An 18,219-nucleotide genomic window follows, 5' to 3' on the forward strand; every position below is an offset into this window, starting at 1 on the left:
ACCCTTATTCCAGAAACCGCTCTTGAGGGCTTTTGGAATTGGTTTCTTGAGGAGGGAAACACTTGTGTGATGATCTTGGAGCCGTTGGGAGATAAAATGTATGTCATTAGCCGTTTTCACACAGGGAGGGAGAATCTGTGCAAATTTGCAGTGCATGGTGAAATGGAGAGTGAATGGAGTAGTTGAGATGAGCATGCATGTGACATGGATGAGACTGGTATATGAGATTACATGATATCATGTGTCAAAATCTGAAACTACAGAATCCCGATCTAGGCTCGGACGATGGAATCGACAGGAGTTACCCAGATGCACAGATCAAAGGTAATTTTAAGAGATTGGCCGTTGGTGAAAGTGGGAATTGATCATGGAAACTACTTCAGGAACGAACAGAAGAAACACCATTGATTTTCAGACACCCAGTTCATGTTCTACCTTGTTATGTGCTACGATGGAACAGCTGCTCGAGGAAACACAAAGAAATGATGTATCTTAACATTACAGAAAGATTTGGAGTACCGACACCCACATGAAATTCACTCGAAACCATCCCAACTTCTAACAAAGAATGCAGACAAAACTGCGAGATGAATCAGAATACAGAAGATCAATGAGCCCTAAGCCTTGGGATACTTGAAACTGTTGCCACTGATTTAGCTTCTCTTCTCAGCAGCTTTTGAACTGGGGAGTGTTCCAAACACCTTGTCCCACAGCGACGACGTGATCCCAAATCCCTTGTTCTGAATTCTGAAGTGATGGTTCAGGTGATATTTCTGCCAAACGAAGCATGAAACCCACAAAGTTAGCATTAGCTCTGAACATGAACTAACAAGAGTCATTTGCCATGGTCAAACATGTCGAGACCCGAGAGAAAGAAACTTGAAATGCAACTCAGACATGGTTACAGCACACAAGATTGGTCATTACCTTGAGATGTTTGAAGGTTTGGTCTGAAGGTTGACCATGATGCAGATAGTAATGAGTCACATCATACATCACATAGCCGAGCAGACCGCCTCCAAACAGAGCAGGGGCAGTAGAAGGAGTGGCCAACAAATGAAGTACTTTCCAGAACTACCATGTAAAAGACAGCACGAAACCACAAGCAATCAAGGAACAGTTTTGCATTTGGGTAAGCAATAAGAAGAAGAAAACAAGAACAAGAACAAGAACAAGAACAAGAAGAATATACTTACAGGAATACAGAGAATAGCAGTTGCTGCAGGAGGGAAAACAAGACGAAGGCCATCCATTGGGTGCTTGTGGTGGCATCCATGAAGAAGATAGTGCAGAGTGTTTCCCCTTAAGACAATGAATTCAGTTTGAAATGAAATCAGCTTTGTATATACATTCATGTTAATGAAGCTTTTTTCAAGCCAAACAAAATTGTAAACACGAACAGAGGGCATTTTTCACTGATAGATGTTATAAAACTAACCAATAACTCGTAGTGTTGATATGGAAAAGAAAACGATGCAATGTGTACTCGAGCAGTGTCCAAATGAGCACACCCAACGCAACCAATAAACCGATATTGGGAAAAGTATGTCCCATCCTTGCAGAGATTGAGATTGAGTAGAAAACAACCGGCAGCCAAATAGTTGGGATTGCCCACCAAACTGTGCGAGTCAAGAACTGATAAAAAACGACGATCTAACGTTAATTCCGGGTACAGAAGAAGCTTATTCGAAAAGGAGCAGACTTTCATATGGGGAAAGCAAGAAGGTAATACCTCCCAAAATTCACTTTCGAAGAATCGAGGACCCTCTACAGTTATGATAGGTTGATGAACCCATTCTTGATATGCTTCACCAAGATGACCAACCTGAAAATGGAAAGAGCTCTTCATCGCTTAGTAGGTGTAATGCATTGCAGAGATAAAAGGATAATGCCGGCTTTTAAGACAAATTGGAAGTTAAAAGACAGAATTTTGTCAATTGTTTACATGTCTGTTGGATCCTGTCTAGAATCAATGGAAATGTACATCACCAAAGGTAAGAGGGTTAGTAAAGAAGTGATGGAGCAGTCACCTGAAAGACCAGAGGCTTGTTCAAATCGACGGTGAAGCCCTTAGCAACCATCTTCACCAACTCTATATGTGCTGTAAAAACAGACAACATATTATGTCTTTCATACATGAAGAACAGATCTTTTTATGCAAAAGTACATAGAGCTATACAAATATCTACAAAAACGAAAATTTCCACTGAAAGGTTGAAGGATTCAAAAGCTTGTATCATTATTGACCACACAGACTAGAAGATAAACCATGCAGTTATTCAATCAAAGTAATTCAGATTTATGCAAAGAAGTGAATGCATAAATCCAGAAATTCTATTTCTTCTGTGATATTTTACTAAAAGCCTGCATTTGGGAATCCAAAGAAGAAGTATTCAGAGATGTGAATCTAAAGCTCATTTTCGGAAGGGAAAACAAGGAGAGATTCCATCTGGGTCAATAATCCAACAAATCTACATTACTGCAAGAGCTTCGTCATACCTAAGGACAGTCAAAAGATTTCCTTTGCATCCAAACAGAAGACAGAATTTCACTCGACAAGCACCTATACAATGTCGCAAAGAACAAGTTTTTCCAGGTTGTAAAACCAAAACCACCAGATTTTTCTCAGAAAGTCGCACAGAAAGAAGCAGAAAACATCAAACAACGACAGACCCACGATCTAACGAGGAGACCCAGAAGGAAATAACCAGCTTTATGAGCAATCCATGAGCAAAGTCCCAAACTTTCAATGAGAAAACGCCGATCCGAGTAAGAACAACTCAAGATTCTCTTCACAAGAACAGACGAAATTTCGATCAGAAAAGAGGGGAAAACATCGATCAGGAGAAATCCAGAGGAGAAACGTGATGAATCGATGATAATGCGCGTAAGATCTGAGCCTCACCTTGAGGGAAAGAATCTCTCTACCGAAGACTTGCTCTCAAATGAGGGGAGCACCACTGCTCTGACACAGTTAAGGTGCTTCTGTTGATATTTTTTTTTGTGTTCCTACTGTCCGGTTTAAATAATATGTAAAAAATAAAAGAATATTCTTTTTGCTCAAAGTTAAATTAGATTTTTTTTCAACAAAATTAATTAGACTTATTTTTTAAAAAAATCTGTATACTGTTATGGCTTATATAATCCTCCTATGAGACTGCATTTGCCAAAAAAAAATCGATTCACTTCAATTCATATTTATATAAATGTCAAAAGTTTACTTGATAGTATTTTTTACCATCCCTATAAAAGAGGTTAATTTTTTTACAGTTTCATAAGCAAAACATGTGAACCTCGAACCGCCAAAACACACTAGAGGTTCATTTTTTACCAAGCAGAGATACTTCATTGTACTAACTGGTTCCATTGAAAACCAGAACAGATCTGTCCAATTACAGCACAAACCAGTGAAAGCACTGGCCAATAATTGGCTAAACCGGTAAATCTAGAGGCTCTGTAATTTCCGGTTAACACCAAACCAGCTACTGAGAACCCTATCTGAACCATACCATTGTTTCCAGACTCTCTTGAAGTCTCTTCTTCCTTCTCTCTCCTCCGCTTCTCTGCACGCCGTTCTTTTGTGGTGGTGAGGCTTCCGGCCGTCTTCCGTCGCCGGTCTCTTCAGCGGTATCGCCGGAGATCGAATTTTACGCCGGAGGAGACGACCGACTCTGCAGTTTCCGCCATTTTTTCTTGATTTGTTCCAATTTCTAGCTAATTGTTTGGCTTTTGGGCTGCGACAGTTCAAGGCAAAGCTCTTCTTTTCCGTCGTCTAGAGGGGCGAAGAGCGAAACTCGGTTCTAATCCAGAACAATAATCAATAGCCCATTTCATTTGATATGCAGATCGCGTGTCTCTCCTCTCCCATTTCTTCGATTATTCCCCGTACCTCCAATTCAATAGTGTCGCCATTGTCATATCCCCACCGCATTTTCAATCTCAATTCCGGTTTGAACCCCAAAAACAGATTCCCTATCGTATCTTACGAAAAGGTTTTTGAATCTCGAACTGGTTCTAGTAGTTCCATTTTGGCGAGTGTAAGATGCGAAGAAGTTGTCGAAGCAGATGACGAGTTCTATATGAGGAGGTGCGTGGAATTGGCCAGGAAAGCAACTGGCTGCACCAGTCCTAATCCCATGGTGGGTTGCGTCATAGTTAAAGACGGCGAGGTTGTCGGAGAAGGGTTTCATCCCAAAGCTGGTCAGCCTCATGCTGAGGTAACAACTCCATGGTTTTCTTTCGATGATGTAAACCAGAATAGAAAAGAAAAAGGATACAGTTTTGCTTACAGGGTTGCGGAAAGGAAGAAACTTTGAGATTGTTAGGAGTGTAATGAGCATTGTGAAAGAATTCTGACAAGGAACTGGAGCAGAGTAGGGTTTTCAGGAGTGATGTTCCTGTGGAAGTTGATCTGGTTTATAATTGCTTGGTTTTGGTTTGAGATATTTCAGGTGTTTGCTCTTCGAGATGCTGGTGACTTGGCCGAGGGAGCCACTGCTTATGTGAGCTTGGAACCCTGCAATCATTTCGGGAGAACTCCGCCATGCTCGGAAGCATTGATCAAAGCCAAAGTGAAAAGAGTGGTAATTGGAATGGTTGATCCGAATCCGATAGTTGATTCATCTGGTATCAATCGATTGAGAGATGCTGGGATCGATGTAACTGTTGGTGCAGAAGAAGATTTGTGCAGGAAGCTTAACGAGGCATTCATCCATCGGATGCTGACCGGAAAGCCTTTCCTTACACTTAGGTAACTTAAAAACTTCTTACCAGAGTTGGCAACTATGTTGTTTATAAGTTGGGTAGATGTTAAATTCGTTGAAGGTTGCAGGTATTCCATGTCCATCAATGGCTGTTTTCTTGATAATCTCGGGGAAGGGGTCTCGGAATCAGGTGGATACTATTCAAAGCTATTACAAGAACACGACGCAATAATACTTTCCTCCTCGTTATCGGATAGTCTCTCAAGCATTTCATCTCAAGAACCAGGAGCTACCCAACCTGCCCAGATTATAGTAGCAGATAGTGCACAACAGCCACCTGAACTATATCCTTCCATCTCTGTGGAAGAATCGGATCCGAAAGTGGTAATCTTCACCGAGAAAGAGATGTCTGTTTCTGAACCGGATAAGAACGAGAACAGGGTTGAAACTGTGGTGTTGGATGAGATGAATCTGGACGCCATCCTAGAATACTGCTATCGTCGCGGATTCTGCAGTGTCATGCTGGATTTAAGAGGGAACATCAAAGAACTTGAAAGGCTTGTGGGAGATGGGATCAATCGAAAACTGTTGCAGAAGATAGTAGTGGAGGTATTACCTATATGGAGCGGGAAAGAGGAGAATCTGCTCGGGCCGACGAGCTGCTTAGGGTCATTGCCCGTGAAAGATTTACAGTCTAAACACTCGGGTCGAAGCATTTTGCTCGAGGGCTATCTTTGATGGTGCGCATTCTTTTGTTACTGGTTTCCGCATCTAAGAACTTATCAGTTCATGTTTCTCTTCAGGTCAGACTCAAGAAACTGAAACCCTTGTGGCAGTCTATGTTCGGATAGAATCAAGAAAACATGTCTACGCATGCATGCATGCATGCATGCATGTGTGTAACTCCCAACGTAGACTACAGACAGTGCAAAGGGGTTAGGTTTTTGCAATGTCGCAAAGTTTTGTTTTTCCCTCCTTAATATGAACACTGCAGAGAATATTTAGATAAAGGATTTGATCATTTGTTGATTGGATTCATATACTATGCGAAATTGAAATTCGAGTGGCCCTAATATCTCCACGCAATTTATGAATAAAGTTTTCAGACAGCCACTCTCTCAGCCCCCACCGCTGTCGAAATCACACAGCTTTTTCTCACAAGCATTTGCCACACATGGCTCACTACTAAATAAATCTTTAATAAGTTCTTGATTTATAACCCGTACAAACCAGAAATTTATGTAAAACGACGGAAACATTAACAAGTTTTTTTTTTTATTAATCCGGAAGTTAGGCCCGACTACATCTCCCAGAGTACCGGGGGAGTCCATGTGAATACCCCTCACCATCCTCAGGAATCGAACCGCTGACGTGAAGGCACATTGACCAACACCTCAACCACTCGCCCACACTAGGTTGGGTAACATTAACAAGTTTATTTACAAAAACCCAACAGCTTGTGATCGAGTGGTCAGCAGCTGGGTGCAAAACACTCAAACGTTGGCGGTTCGATTATTGGTTGGGAAGGGGTTTTCACATGGGATGTCTCGTTCCTCTAGGAGATGTAGTTGGACCAAAGACCTGGTGAGATTAAAAAAAAAGTTTATTTACAAAAAATATATATAAAATACACATTTGACGTATCGTTTTCCCAAATACAAATGAATTTACAATTCTACGTTTTATGATTAATATTGTTGTGGATATTGCACGGAATCTCTATGATCTAGTTGGAATCATCTGTTGCAGTTTTTTTTTTTGTAACCGGGTTTCCTGAACCGAAGCCCAGATTAATTCCGGGGCCAGGAGCCAGCCATGTTATTTGAATTATACGTTTCCTCCCCAACCTGAGGTTCGAACTCGGGACGGGACAGACGATTTGCGTCCCCGTTTCACCGGTTGAACTACCAAATTGAGTAATCATCTCTTGGAGTTGTGAATATATATATATATATATATATATATATATATATATATATATATATATATATATATATATATATGAGGGGAGGATGATAGGAGGGGGAATATATCGTCTTTTTTTTTTTTTTTGCTTTGTTTTGCTTTTGTTGCCCCTTCCATTTTTTATTGCTTTTGCAGCCTTTTGAAATATATAATATATATACTAACCTCCAAGCCTTAACTAATTTAAATAAACACATGCCCATTATTTATTCTATATATGATTGAAGGATCAAGATTCTTGTACATATATGTATATTATCTCTTAACTCTTGGTCATTAGGGTTTCTTCTGTGTGGCCATTACATATCATTAGCATCGTTATAGTATCAGCATGGAGTCCAATTCCAATGCAAGTTCTTCAAGATCCGACAGAAAAACCATTGAGAAAAACAGGAGGATTCAGATGAAAACCCTCCAATCAGATCTCAACTCTCTTCTTCCCAATTCCCAAAATTCTAGGGTTCTTCCTTCTTCTCTTATGGTTCCTAATTTGGTTACTCACATCTTTTCTTAGGGTTCGTATTGAACTCTCTAACGAGGAATTCACAGTGACAATGGTCGGACTTTTCGATATTCGCTGCAGGAACCATTGACTCAGCCCGATCAGCTAGACGAAGCAGCAAAGTACATCAAGAAGCTGCAAGTGAAGGTGGAGAGGATGAAAGAGAGGAAGAGGAAGCTCGTGGGTTCCGAGGGATCATCCGACTCTCCGTCGGGTTTCGCGTTTAGACGGCCAAGAATCGAAATCCAAGAAATGGGTCCGATCATGAATATTGTTCTTGTCACGGGTTTGGATTGCAAGCACATGTTCTACGAAATCATCCGTGTCCTTACGGACGAAGGAACCGATGTTTCTCATTCTTCCTTCTCCGTTGTTGATGACGCTGTCTTCCACACTCTTCAATGCAAGGTATATATATGTGTGTGCATACATATATACATATACATACATATGTGTGTGTATGTGTGTTATATGTGATCAACATCAAGATGATTAGAGAGATCACCCTCATACATCATAACACCAAAAACCACGTGGAAGGAATAAAAGGAGACAATATTTAACTAAACCATGTTTTGGCATCTCTAAACGCACTACTAATTAATTACTAAACCCTTTTGTTATCTCATGTGTTTAAGGATGTATATATATGCTTATGGGTTAATTTCCGCACTTAATTACTTTGATTAGGTGGAGGTGGAAGAGTGTGATTATGAAGCGGCAAGAGGAAGGATTTCCGAGAGATTAAAGAGGCTTGTGGACAATGTCTCTAACTAGTTTGAATTGCCCGCCACTCTTTTGTCTTCTAAAACCACATATCCTCTTTAGTCACGTTTGTACTTTATTGTTGGCTAATTGCTCCGTGTAAGATAATTTCTTTCATGGTTATTAATTATTTCGTAAATATGTGTATATATATATACACACACTATTTGATAAAAACATACGTTAGTCCAATCCAAAATTTGATCGGATCAACTCGTAAGAAAAAGAGCAAAACTCATTTCTAATCCAACATTCACCCGAACTTTCCGATGTTCTAGTAGATATAATTGGACCAAATATTTAGTGAACTTTCGGATTATAAAAAAATTTCGTTTATCCATATATGAGTAAAGTATAAAAAAAAGGGAATTGTTCGCTTTAAACTACATATGGGAATAAAGTATAACAGTGACATAACAAATACATACATGTGTGCTGTCGTTTATTGTATAACCTTTTTTCAGTAGATTTTCCAATAGTTTCGATGACGTATTTCCCCATGACTACCTTCATACAAATGAGGCGAATAATCCAATTAAGGACCGTACGGTTAGATAAAAAAATTTCTCTATAGGATGATAGCCTCTTAATGGGCTGCACCAATTAGAAGGAGTGGGCCCATGGCTGAAATATCTTTCACCTTCAAAGCCCATAGGCCCAATAATAAAACGAGCAATGATTTCTTTTTGCTACTCTGCGTCGCGTCTAAATCTAGGGTTTTCTCTCCACAAAATCGACGCATTTTTCTTTCCACCAAAAGCTCAACCATGGTAGTCGAAGCTTTCGAAGTCGGCGCTGTTCCCTTCAACCCCGATGGCTGGGGTCCTCCTGATGCTGCCTCGGATTCTTCCGCTGCTACAAGCGTAGCCGCTGCGAATCTCCTCCCTAACGTCCCTTTCTCGCCCTTCTCTCGCTCGGAAAAGCTCGGCCGCGTTGCCGATTGGACCCGCGCTCTCTCCAATCCCTCTGCGCGTCCTCCCACCGGTTCCAAATCCGATCCGACCGCTGTTTTCGACTTCTCCGCCTTCGCCGTCGACGACGCCTTCCCTCTCGCTTCCTCCGGTGGAAACGCGGATGAGGATTCCGCCTTCCGGCTTGTCGACGGCAAGCCTCCGCCACGTCCCAAGTTCGGACCCAAGTGGCGGGTTAATCAGCATCACAACCGGTCCCAGCTACCGCAGCGGAAGGATGAGGAGGTCGAGGCGCGGAAGCAGCATCACAACCGGTCCCAGCTACCGCAGCGGAAGGATGAGGAGGTCGAGGCGCGGAAGCGTGAGGCGGAGAAGGAACGTGCTCGTCGTGATCGTCTCTACAATCTCAAGCGGAACAACGTCAATCAGCAGCGCCGTGAATCGGCCGTGTTCAAGTCGTCTGTGGATATTCAACCGGAATGGAACATGCTCGATCAGATCCCTTTCTCCACCTTCTCGAAGCTGTCGTTCTCCGTTCAGGAGCCTGAAGATCTTCTCCTGTGCGGCGGCCTCGAGTACTATGACCGGAGCTATGACCGTGTCACGCCTAAGAATGAACGCCGGCTCGAGCGTTTCAAGAACAGGAACTTCTTCAAGGTCACAACGAGTGACGATCCTGTCATCAGGCGTCTCGCGAATGAGGACAAAGCCACTGTCTTTGCCACTGATGCTATTCTCGCTGCTTTGATGTGCGCTCCTCGATCCGTTTACTCCTGGGATATCGTCATCCAGCGTGTTGGGAACAAATTGTTCTTCGATAAGAGAGATGGGTCACAGCTTGATCTGTTGTCTGTGCACGAAACCTCACCGGAACCCTTACCTGAAGCCACAGATGATATCAATTCTGCTTATTCCCTGGGTGTGGAGGCTGCGTATATCAACCAGAACTTTTCGCAGCAGGTTTTGGTTAGGGATGGGAATAAGGAAACTTTTGATGAGCCGAACCCATTTGCCAATGAAGGTGAGGAGGTTGCCTCTGTTGCTTATAGGTATAGGAGATGGAAGCTCGATGATGATATGTATCTGGTTGCGAGGTGCGAGTTACAGAGCGTTGTTGCGGCCAACAACCAGAGACAGTTGCTCACTTTGAATGCTCTCAATGAGTTTGATCCGAAATACTCTGGAATTGATTGGAGGCAGAAGCTTGATACTCAGAGAGGTGCCGTCTTGGCCACCGAGTTGAAGAACAATGGAAATAAGTTGGCTAAATGGACTGCACAAGCTCTCTTAGCCAATGCAGATATGATGAAGATTGGTTTTGTTTCGAGGGTTCATCCCCGTGACCATTTCAACCATGTTATACTTACCGTTCTGGGGTATAAGCCGAGGGATTTTGCTGCTCAGATTAATCTGAACACTTCTAACATGTGGGGTATTGTGAAATCCATTGTTGACCTGTGCATGAAGCTTAATGAAGGAAAGTATGTTCTTGTTAAGGATCCATCAAAGCCTCAAGTGAGGATCTACGAAGTTCCACCTGATGCTTTTGAGAATGATTATACCGAAGAGCCGCTCCCTGAGGAAGAACAGGTGCAGCCACCTTCGGAGAATGCTGGGGGAGATGAGACAGCCGGAGCATCTACTAACGAAGCGGATGATAAGAAGGCCGATGCTCAAGCTTGATGGTAAATTCAATTCTTTTTCTTGTTTGGACCACTATCTTTAATTCAAAGGTTATCACTTTCTGGTGAAGAGTTTGTTGAAACACTGTGATTCTACATTTAGAGCTCATAACCTACATCTGTGATTGAATGTGGCTATAATATAGAATCCAGGAGATAGGCTAGATTTGTGTTTAGCAGGGCATCTTTGTGATTTTCTTTCTCTTATTCTGATCTGGACAACTGCTTTTGTCTTTCCGTGAATTCTATTGCTTTCTGTCTGGATTGGGTTTGGTTACCGAGTCTCAGAGACATTTTAAACCTGTTAATAGAGGTTTCTTTAGTAACTTGTACTACTTGGAATGCATCCTCTATTCGATTCTTGTTCTATGTTCTTGAGGAAAGGAAGAATATTGTCATTGATCTGAAATCATGAAAGTGTTTATTTGATTTCTTGAAGCATGACTATATGCCTAAGCCAATATCGATGTATTTTTCCTTGAAGGTGAAATCGATGGCATCATAGGAAGCATCATCATTCACTTTCTCTTGAATATGAATTGTTCACAGGTCATAATACATGTGGGCTTGTTCTTGACACTCAGATGTTTGTGTTGAAGATTCCTTCAAGCAAGGCAATGGAGGTTTTCTTCTATCTTATTCGCTATGTCTCTTTTATCTTCCTTTTTTTTTTTCCAATTTTGAGGGATGATGTAGTCTTTAGACTGGAGAGTTTCTTGGTACAATTTCACCTTGGTATCTATTGGTAAGCATACCAAAGACATGGGTTGTTTTTGTTATAATATACATTTTCATGTTTATGATAATCCTGTAGTTATAGTGTAGCAAGAAGATACTAACATGGTACAACATCTCAGTTTTTCCATTAGAAAATTTTCCATTTTATAAAAAAGGTTTTTATTTGGTTATTTTTTTTATTTTTGTATTCAATTAATTAATTCAGTTTTAGAAGAAGTTTATCAAACTCATTTGTATCTTAATCTGTTTCTTGCAACGTGAGGGTTTAGTATTAAGAAAAATGAATCAATTATATCATATAATGCGTTTTACAATTGGGAAGTAGCTATGTGTACTCACGAGATCTCATTCACAAGTTGACGAAAAATCATTGATGGTTCTATCGGATTCCGAAGAGCCGGGATAAGCTTTCCGATCGCCAGTATCCTATCCAATAAGGGAATGAAATCGTGACCGACACGTGGCACGTCACCGGTTAGGCCCTAAAAAGCCGGATTTTGTCTGCAATTGAACCCGACAACGACCATATCCGTTAAGGGGGGTTGGATATTCGACACGTGCTCAGTTCGAAATCCTCCTCTGTTGGTTTTTTGACATGTCGGGGCCATGTTATATTGTTCTTCCTTATCGCGTAAACATCGTGATTGCCAAGGACAAAACACGAGATAGTCACTGAAGGTACACGTGTTCGGATGTACACACTCTCGTACTTGCAGACAAAATCCATGCAATTAATGGCAAAAGTTTTCTGACGGCAGAAAACGCCATGAAAACTTGCCCTGTTTCTTGGGTAATCTCTGAATCTTCCTGCTTCAATCCCCTAAACTCGCCTCTATAAATGATCCAAGCTTCATGGTTTCATCTCTCAAACAACTTCATCACATCGAAAGTTCTTTGCTTTCTTCATCAAAAGCTCTCTCTCCGATCCATCTTACTCTTGGGCGTTCCAATTTCAATGGCGACTTCAAGGCTTGCTAGGTTCGTGACGGAGGTTGCTCCGCCGCAATTCGTCACCGTTATGAGGCGGAGAACGGTGAAGATGATGGACACCATCAAAGAGGAGGAGAAGGAAGATTCTTTGGGGATGATGTCCGGGACGAGCACGAGGACAACTTCTCATGTTTCTGCAGTTTCGGTCTCTGCTGTTTCTTCTTCTTCTCCGGGCTCTGGTTCTAATTCTAAATACTTTCTGAAAGAAGTTCGGAGCTCGTTTTCCGTCTTTGACAACTGATTATATGTGTGTGTGTTTTTTTTTGTGTGTATCGAATCCGGGTTGATATGTTTTTTTTGTTCCCCGGTTCTTGTTTAACGAAAGGTTCGATCAGATGTTTTTTTTTTTTTTTTTTTTTTTTTTAATTGATGTCCGGGACGAGCACGAGGACAACTTCTCATGTTTCTGCAGTTTCGGTCTCTGCTGTTTCTTCTTCTTCTCCGGGCTCTGGTTCTAATTCTAAATACTTTCTGAAAGAAGTTCGGAGCTCGTTTTCCGTCTTTGACAACTGATTATATGTGTGTGTGTTTTTTTTTGTGTGTATCGAATCCGGGTTGATATGTTTTTTTTGTTCCCCGGTTCTTGTTTAACGAAAGGTTCGATCAGATGTTTTTTTTTTTTTTTTTTTTTTTTTGTAAATGGTCGGATCGTTCTAAAGAGATAAAAGTTATGGTATTCAATACGTAGATACGTGCACAAAAAGAATCATTATACAGTGGATGTATCGCCGTGTTCAATCTTCAAGCCGATTTTCCAGGCAGTGAGGCTCTGATGCATGACAGGTTATATACTAAGAAAATATCGGAAGAACAATGTATACATCGCCATTGAAACCCATATTCTGAACTGTGCAGAACTCTCGGTTTTGCCGGAAAATTCTTTACTCTTGGACTGAACTTTCTCCCCATTGACGATTCCGGAAGCTCTTTTTCGGATTTGAATCCTCAGATTCAAATCTCAAAGAGGCTCCTTTCGTCAGGGAGAGAGAGAGAGAGAGAGAGAGAGAGAGAGAGAGAGAGAGGTGGCTTTTGGTGTTGTTTGGGAACCGAGAAAGTATGGGAAAATAAAAAGAAAAATCGTTCCTTTTTAGATAAAGTCGGGAAAAATAATGAACGATGCACATTGGGTCTGTTCGCACATCGGTTCGTTGAGAATATAAGTGACAACAATGCCCACCAACAGTGGAACATGTCTCCATGGCAAGAATTCTGTTCTTCTGCTTCCATTGGTGAAGAGATGCATCTCTCTCTTGCAAACCTGCGCTTCATCGCTACCGAAGCTCAGGCAAATCCACGCATTCTCCATCCGCCATGGCGTTCCTCTCTCCGATGCCGACATGGGCAAGCACCTCATCTTCTATATCGTCTCTCTTCCTTCCTCACCTCCCTTGTCCTACGCCCACAGGATCTTCTCCAAAATCCAGAACCCTAACAATGTCTTCACGTGGAACACCTTGATCAGAGGCTACGCCGAGAATGGCGACCCGAGCCCGGCCGTTGCTCTGTTTCGCGAAATGCGGGTCTCCGGTTTGGCCGAGCCCGATACTCATACGTACCCGTTTCTTCTGAAGGCAGTGGCGAAAATGGCGGATGTTCGTTTGGGCGAGACGATTCATTCCATTGTAATAAGAAGTGGGTTTGATTCCTTGATATTTGCTCAGAACTCTCTGCTCCATTTGTACGCGAACTGCGGCGACGTAGCGAGTGCGTACAAGATGTTCGATAAAATGTCCGAAAGAGATCTTGTGGCGTGGAACTCTTTGATCAATGGGTTCGCACTTAACGGAAAGCCCACTGAAGCTATGGAGATTTACAGAGGAATGCAAATGGAAGGAATCGAGCCGGACGGGTTCACAATAGTGAGCTTGTTGTCAGCCTGTGCCGAGCTCGGTGCTCTCGCCTTAGGTAGGAGGGTCCATGTGTATATGATCAAAGTGGGTTGGAGGGGAAATTCTCATGCGAACAATGCACTTTTGGATTTCTATGCAAAATGTGGAAGAGTTAGAGAAGCGCAGACACTTTTCCACGAAATGGGTAACAAGAATAGCATCTCTTGGAACTCGCTGATCGTCGGGTTGGCTGTTAATGGCTTCGGTAAAGAATCACTCGAGCTTTTCAAGGACATGGAGAAGAAGGGTTTGCCGCCGAATGAGGTAACCTTTGTCGGGATCTTATACGCTTGTAGCCATTGCGGAATGGTTACTGAAGGTTTCGAATATTTCAGAAGAATGGTCGAGGAGTTCAACATCGTGCCCAGGATCGAACACTACGGTTGTATGGTTGATTTGTTGAGTAGGGCAGGGAAGATTAAGGAAGCATATGATTACATTCAGAACATGCCAATGCAGCCAAATTCTGTAATTTGGAGAACCTTGTTAGGAGCTTGCAGTGTTCATGGTAATTCAGCCCTAGCAGAGTATGCTACAGATCAGCTCTTACAACTAGAACCTAACTACAGTGGCGACTATGTCCTGTTGTCCAACTTGTACGCGTCCGAGGAGCGTTGGTTGGACGTGCAAAGGGTACGGAGGAAAATGGTCAATGACGGGGTCAGAAAATTCCCGGGTCACAGCCTCGTGGAGGTAGGAAATCAGGTTCACGAGTTTTTCATGGGCGATAAGTCCCATCCTCAAACCGGGGAGATTTATGCTAAGCTGAAAGAAATGACTGAAAGACTGAGAATGGAAGGCTACATACCGCAAACTTCAAAGGTATACGTCGATGTGGAGGAGGAAGAGAAGGAGAACGCCCTGGTTTACCACAGCGAGAAGATCGCGATTGCGTTTATGCTCATAAGCACACCAGCAAGTTCCCCGATCCACGTCGTAAAGAATCTTAGGGTTTGTGAAGATTGCCATGTTGTGATTAAGCTTGTTTCCAAGATCTATGATCGAGAGATCATCGTTAGGGACCGTAGTAGGTTTCACCATTTTAAGGATGGCTCTTGTTCTTGCCAAGATTATTGGTAAAAACTTTCCTAGACACAGGAAGAAAAGATTACAATAAAGTCTTTTTTTGTGTGACTACATCTTCTCATTTTCCTCTTTTGTAGTAGGGGCAGAATCTCATAAATGGAAAAATCAAGCGTACAGAGAAAAAAACTTGATTTAGTCATCAGCAAGATACCGATATCTCCAGCTACATAGCAGCAAGAAGCGTCCTGGGAAAATAACATCAGGAAGATCATCAGACTGGAGACAGGCGAAACACAACTAAGCAAATGAGCCAAAAATAACTGCACATACATTGTTCAGGCTCGGAATCTCTGATGCGAGTTGTCCTGATTTGTTTCTGGGCATTCGCCAAAATCTCGCGTTCCAATTGGGACAAGAATGGGCAGAGGAAAAGGATTGAACTGGCTATGAACAGATCTTTTGAGCGAATGCAGCCGAAAGGACGGATATTTGGAATGAAAAACAATTGAAAGGAGGAGGGATCTTTTGAATGAATGAATCAGTCATTTTTGACATTTTCCAACAGGATTTTCTTGGGTTGGTTGAGAAGATCTCTGGAAAATATGATATCCAGCTTAACAATTGGAGATGATGATATGGTAAGCAACGGGCATTCTCCTTTCAGCTCTTCTCCAGGTGATTTGGTCACACAAACTCCGACAACGTTATTTGCGCTTTGTTTTTCCAGGAGTAACTCTACAGCGGAACATTGGCCGCATTGAGCTAGACCTGCCCGAACGTCCAGAGAAGGCACCTGGCCCTCCTCTACAAAAGACACGGGCCATAATGCAGTGGCGCTGGAGCTTCTCTACGCCCTTTTTCTGGCTGAAGATATAACCTTCTACTGTGTCTTCCCTTTCAGTTCACAGTTTCACGAGAACCTGGCCTTGTTCTTGTTAGAGTTCAACTCAGATCTTACAGACCATTGCGTACAATTCTTGTGTGTTTCTGTCGGTCACTGGACACAGGACAATCTAATACATATTGCATCCACATCAAACAAGTTGAAATCTGCCTGAGATTCGGAGTAGACAGATTTCTGTATTGTTTCCATGGTGGAGATTTTCAGTTTTGTAGCAGTACCTTATAGATCATGGTAAATCCCCCCCCCCCTGGAAAAGATTCCAGCTTTTACTGTTAGTAGTCTCAAGAGATTATGAAAGAAAAAGGAGCTTCATTACGTTATCTTATCTTGGTCTACCCCTCTTGCACCTCCTTCATATCATATACCTATGTCGGATACTTAGTTTCTAATTTTGAAAGCATAGCACACAACAAGAAGGGCAAAAAAGAATCTACTGTTTGTTTCCTCCATACAAAGTGATGAACTCCTCTTCCCCTGATATGATCAGCATCCAATCCATCTTGTCTTAAATTCTTTCTTGTTTTCTTTGAATTTCATCCCGATTTCCTCTCCTTCGTTTTTCACTCGAACCCGGTTTCTTCCTTGGTTAGCTTTTACACTCTCTGTGGTCTCCTTCCTCATAGCTCTCAGTCTTTCATGAAGTTCCTTGCTTTTTTCCAAGTTAGCCTTCCGCTTCACAGCTTTCTGCAGAAATTTCGAAAGACATGTGAGGCATGCGATCATGGTTAATGAATTCTACGGAGAAAGAGCGATTATGGATTCATTTACCTCCTGCCGGAAACAGCGATCAAGGTTTACTTTGAGTTCTGTGCATTCTCCAAAGAATTTCCCAATGGGATGGTCTATATGACACTTTTGAAATTCCTCGATTACCTGGCAAACCATTAGATGCCCATTTAGATGTCTGCGCGGCTAAAACAAGTGTGTTCCCATTTCCATTCGGACATAGATGAGCTAAAAGAAAACGAAACCAGCAACACTACTACAAGACTGACACACACATTCGGCACAGCGAAATGACTAGCCCTTGTAAGCAGATGTCAACCTATGATTCTCCTAAGCTAGACTTCAAGATATGCCCCCATAAGATTTCACAGCTTAAACCTATAACAAGCAGGACAAGGCAGGCACGCATGATCCAGAAAGCGGGAAAAAATCCAGGAGCGGCAAGAGAAGAAGAAGTGGCATAACATTCAACTCACATCTGCACACATTGGGTGCCTGTGCAGCGTCAGAGGAGGATGCATGTTTTTGTCGTCCGGAACGAGCCACACACTGATCAATTTCACCCACAAAGATCAGAAACAACACCACCAATTCGGTAAAAAGCACAACTCGAATCTCACTAAATCGCAAGTGTCGGGAAAAGATTCTTAATCGGCATCGGAAGAAACAAATTCAGGAGAAACAACGACGATCAACCCCGATATACTCGAAACCAAACAACACACAGAGCGAAGAAATTTCAAATTACAAAAGAGTTGGAATCCAAAGTCAAATCCTACGGAAACAACCTAATCCGAGAAAAACCGCGGAGAAACTAGAAAATTGTACCTCGATCTCGACGAAATGCCACCCGAGTGAAGAGAAGACACGGGAAATAATGAGAACTGTGAAGACCAATAGGGGTTTTAACCCTAATAACCCACTTGTCTCGCAGCAATTTCAGGGTACACCATCGAAAAAAAAAAAAATTTGCGACCTTATTACGACTAATATATAACTAATATACAACTAAAATAAGAGTAGTTTTGCGTCGTATATATGTTGTATATTAGTATATTAGTCGTAATAAGGTCGCAAATTTTTTTTTTTTTCCGGTGGTGTACACTGAAATTGCTGCGCCCCAATTATTTGAGTAATATTACCAGACGAACAAGCGCGCTGCATCAGGTTTATTTACAGGACACGAGCAAAGAGAGTAGCCATACAGAAGATGACACGTGTCAAAATCAACGCCACCCGGTTTACCAAAGCTACTTCGGTTTGATTTGGTTTACGTCTTCCGCCAATTTTAACCTTTGAGGGTTTGTTTCTACATTGAACCAACCGGTTAAAACCCCACCATTAATAACCCTACTACTGCTACTTAGAAAAAAAAAGCGTGCGTGTGTGGCAATAGATATAAATTATTTTTCAATATG

At 42.0% G+C, this 18,219-nt stretch overlaps 6 protein-coding genes across 12 annotated transcripts; 4 read left to right on the forward strand and 2 right to left on the reverse strand.

Annotated features, from left to right (window-relative positions):
• Window positions 1–387: 387 nt before the first annotated feature.
• On the reverse strand, window positions 388–2,990 carry LOC104812935 (dihydroceramide fatty acyl 2-hydroxylase FAH2). 5 transcript variants are annotated; one of them, XM_010540358.1, is made up of 9 exons: window positions 2,906–2,968; window positions 2,674–2,790; window positions 2,500–2,563; window positions 2,031–2,101; window positions 1,733–1,825; window positions 1,439–1,635; window positions 1,197–1,302; window positions 928–1,074; window positions 388–773 (listed from the first exon to the last, which is right to left on the reverse strand). In XM_010540358.1, the coding sequence occupies exons 4-9, from the start codon at window positions 2,079–2,081 to the stop codon at window positions 654–656; spliced, it is 714 nt and encodes a 237-aa protein (XP_010538660.1). In that variant the 5' UTR covers window positions 2,082–2,101; window positions 2,500–2,563; window positions 2,674–2,790; window positions 2,906–2,968; the 3' UTR covers window positions 388–653. The 5 variants fall into 5 exon arrangements, with proteins under 5 accessions (XP_010538660.1, XP_010538662.1, XP_010538659.1 ...); XM_010540360.1 differs by lacking the exon at window positions 2,500–2,563 and having other exon boundaries at window positions 2,709–2,790; XM_010540357.1 differs by lacking the exons at window positions 2,500–2,563; window positions 2,674–2,790 and having other exon boundaries at window positions 2,906–2,990.
• Window positions 2,991–3,516: 526 nt separating this feature from the next.
• On the forward strand, window positions 3,517–5,763 carry LOC104812937 (riboflavin biosynthesis protein PYRD, chloroplastic). The gene is made up of 3 exons (XM_010540361.1): window positions 3,517–4,217; window positions 4,452–4,750; window positions 4,832–5,763. Exons 1-3 carry the CDS (start codon window positions 3,840–3,842, stop codon window positions 5,439–5,441), a joined length of 1,287 nt encoding a protein of 428 aa, XP_010538663.1. The 5' UTR covers window positions 3,517–3,839; the 3' UTR covers window positions 5,442–5,763.
• A 1,099-nt stretch (window positions 5,764–6,862) lies between these two features.
• Window positions 6,863–8,076, forward strand: LOC104812938. The gene is made up of 3 exons (XM_010540362.1): window positions 6,863–7,128; window positions 7,252–7,578; window positions 7,861–8,076. Exons 1-3 carry the CDS (start codon window positions 7,000–7,002, stop codon window positions 7,945–7,947), a joined length of 543 nt encoding a protein of 180 aa, XP_010538664.1. The 5' UTR covers window positions 6,863–6,999; the 3' UTR covers window positions 7,948–8,076.
• Window positions 8,077–8,634: 558 nt separating this feature from the next.
• Window positions 8,635–11,312, forward strand: LOC104812939 (eukaryotic translation initiation factor 3 subunit D). Of its 3 annotated transcripts, none has more exons than XM_019202483.1 (3): window positions 8,635–9,137; window positions 9,198–10,531; window positions 11,013–11,312. In XM_019202483.1, the coding sequence occupies exons 1-2, from the start codon at window positions 8,703–8,705 to the stop codon at window positions 10,527–10,529; spliced, it is 1,767 nt and encodes a 588-aa protein (XP_019058028.1). In that variant the 5' UTR covers window positions 8,635–8,702; the 3' UTR covers window positions 10,530–10,531; window positions 11,013–11,312. The 3 variants fall into 3 exon arrangements, with proteins under 3 accessions (XP_019058028.1, XP_010538666.1, XP_010538667.1); XM_010540364.2 differs by having other exon boundaries at window positions 8,636–9,131; window positions 9,192–10,531; XM_010540365.2 differs by having other exon boundaries at window positions 8,636–9,131; window positions 9,192–10,531; window positions 11,078–11,312.
• A 2,013-nt stretch (window positions 11,313–13,325) lies between these two features.
• On the forward strand, window positions 13,326–15,267 carry LOC104812940 (pentatricopeptide repeat-containing protein At4g21065). Its single transcript, XM_010540367.1, has one exon. It carries the CDS (start codon window positions 13,426–13,428, stop codon window positions 15,223–15,225), a length of 1,800 nt encoding a protein of 599 aa, XP_010538669.1. The 5' UTR covers window positions 13,326–13,425; the 3' UTR covers window positions 15,226–15,267.
• A 1,167-nt stretch (window positions 15,268–16,434) lies between these two features.
• On the reverse strand, window positions 16,435–18,182 carry LOC104812941 (COX assembly mitochondrial protein 1-like). The gene is made up of 5 exons (XM_010540368.2): window positions 17,949–18,182; window positions 17,630–17,695; window positions 17,278–17,350; window positions 16,844–16,948; window positions 16,435–16,759 (listed from the first exon to the last, which is right to left on the reverse strand). Exons 1-5 carry the CDS (start codon window positions 17,963–17,965, stop codon window positions 16,559–16,561), a joined length of 462 nt encoding a protein of 153 aa, XP_010538670.1. The 5' UTR covers window positions 17,966–18,182; the 3' UTR covers window positions 16,435–16,558.
• Between the last annotated feature and the right edge of the window lie 37 nt (window positions 18,183–18,219).

Source organism: Tarenaya hassleriana, unplaced genomic scaffold, assembly GCF_000463585.1.
Source record: "Tarenaya hassleriana unplaced genomic scaffold, ASM46358v1 Cleome2, whole genome shotgun sequence".
NCBI lineage: Eukaryota > Viridiplantae > Streptophyta > Magnoliopsida > Brassicales > Cleomaceae > Tarenaya > Tarenaya hassleriana.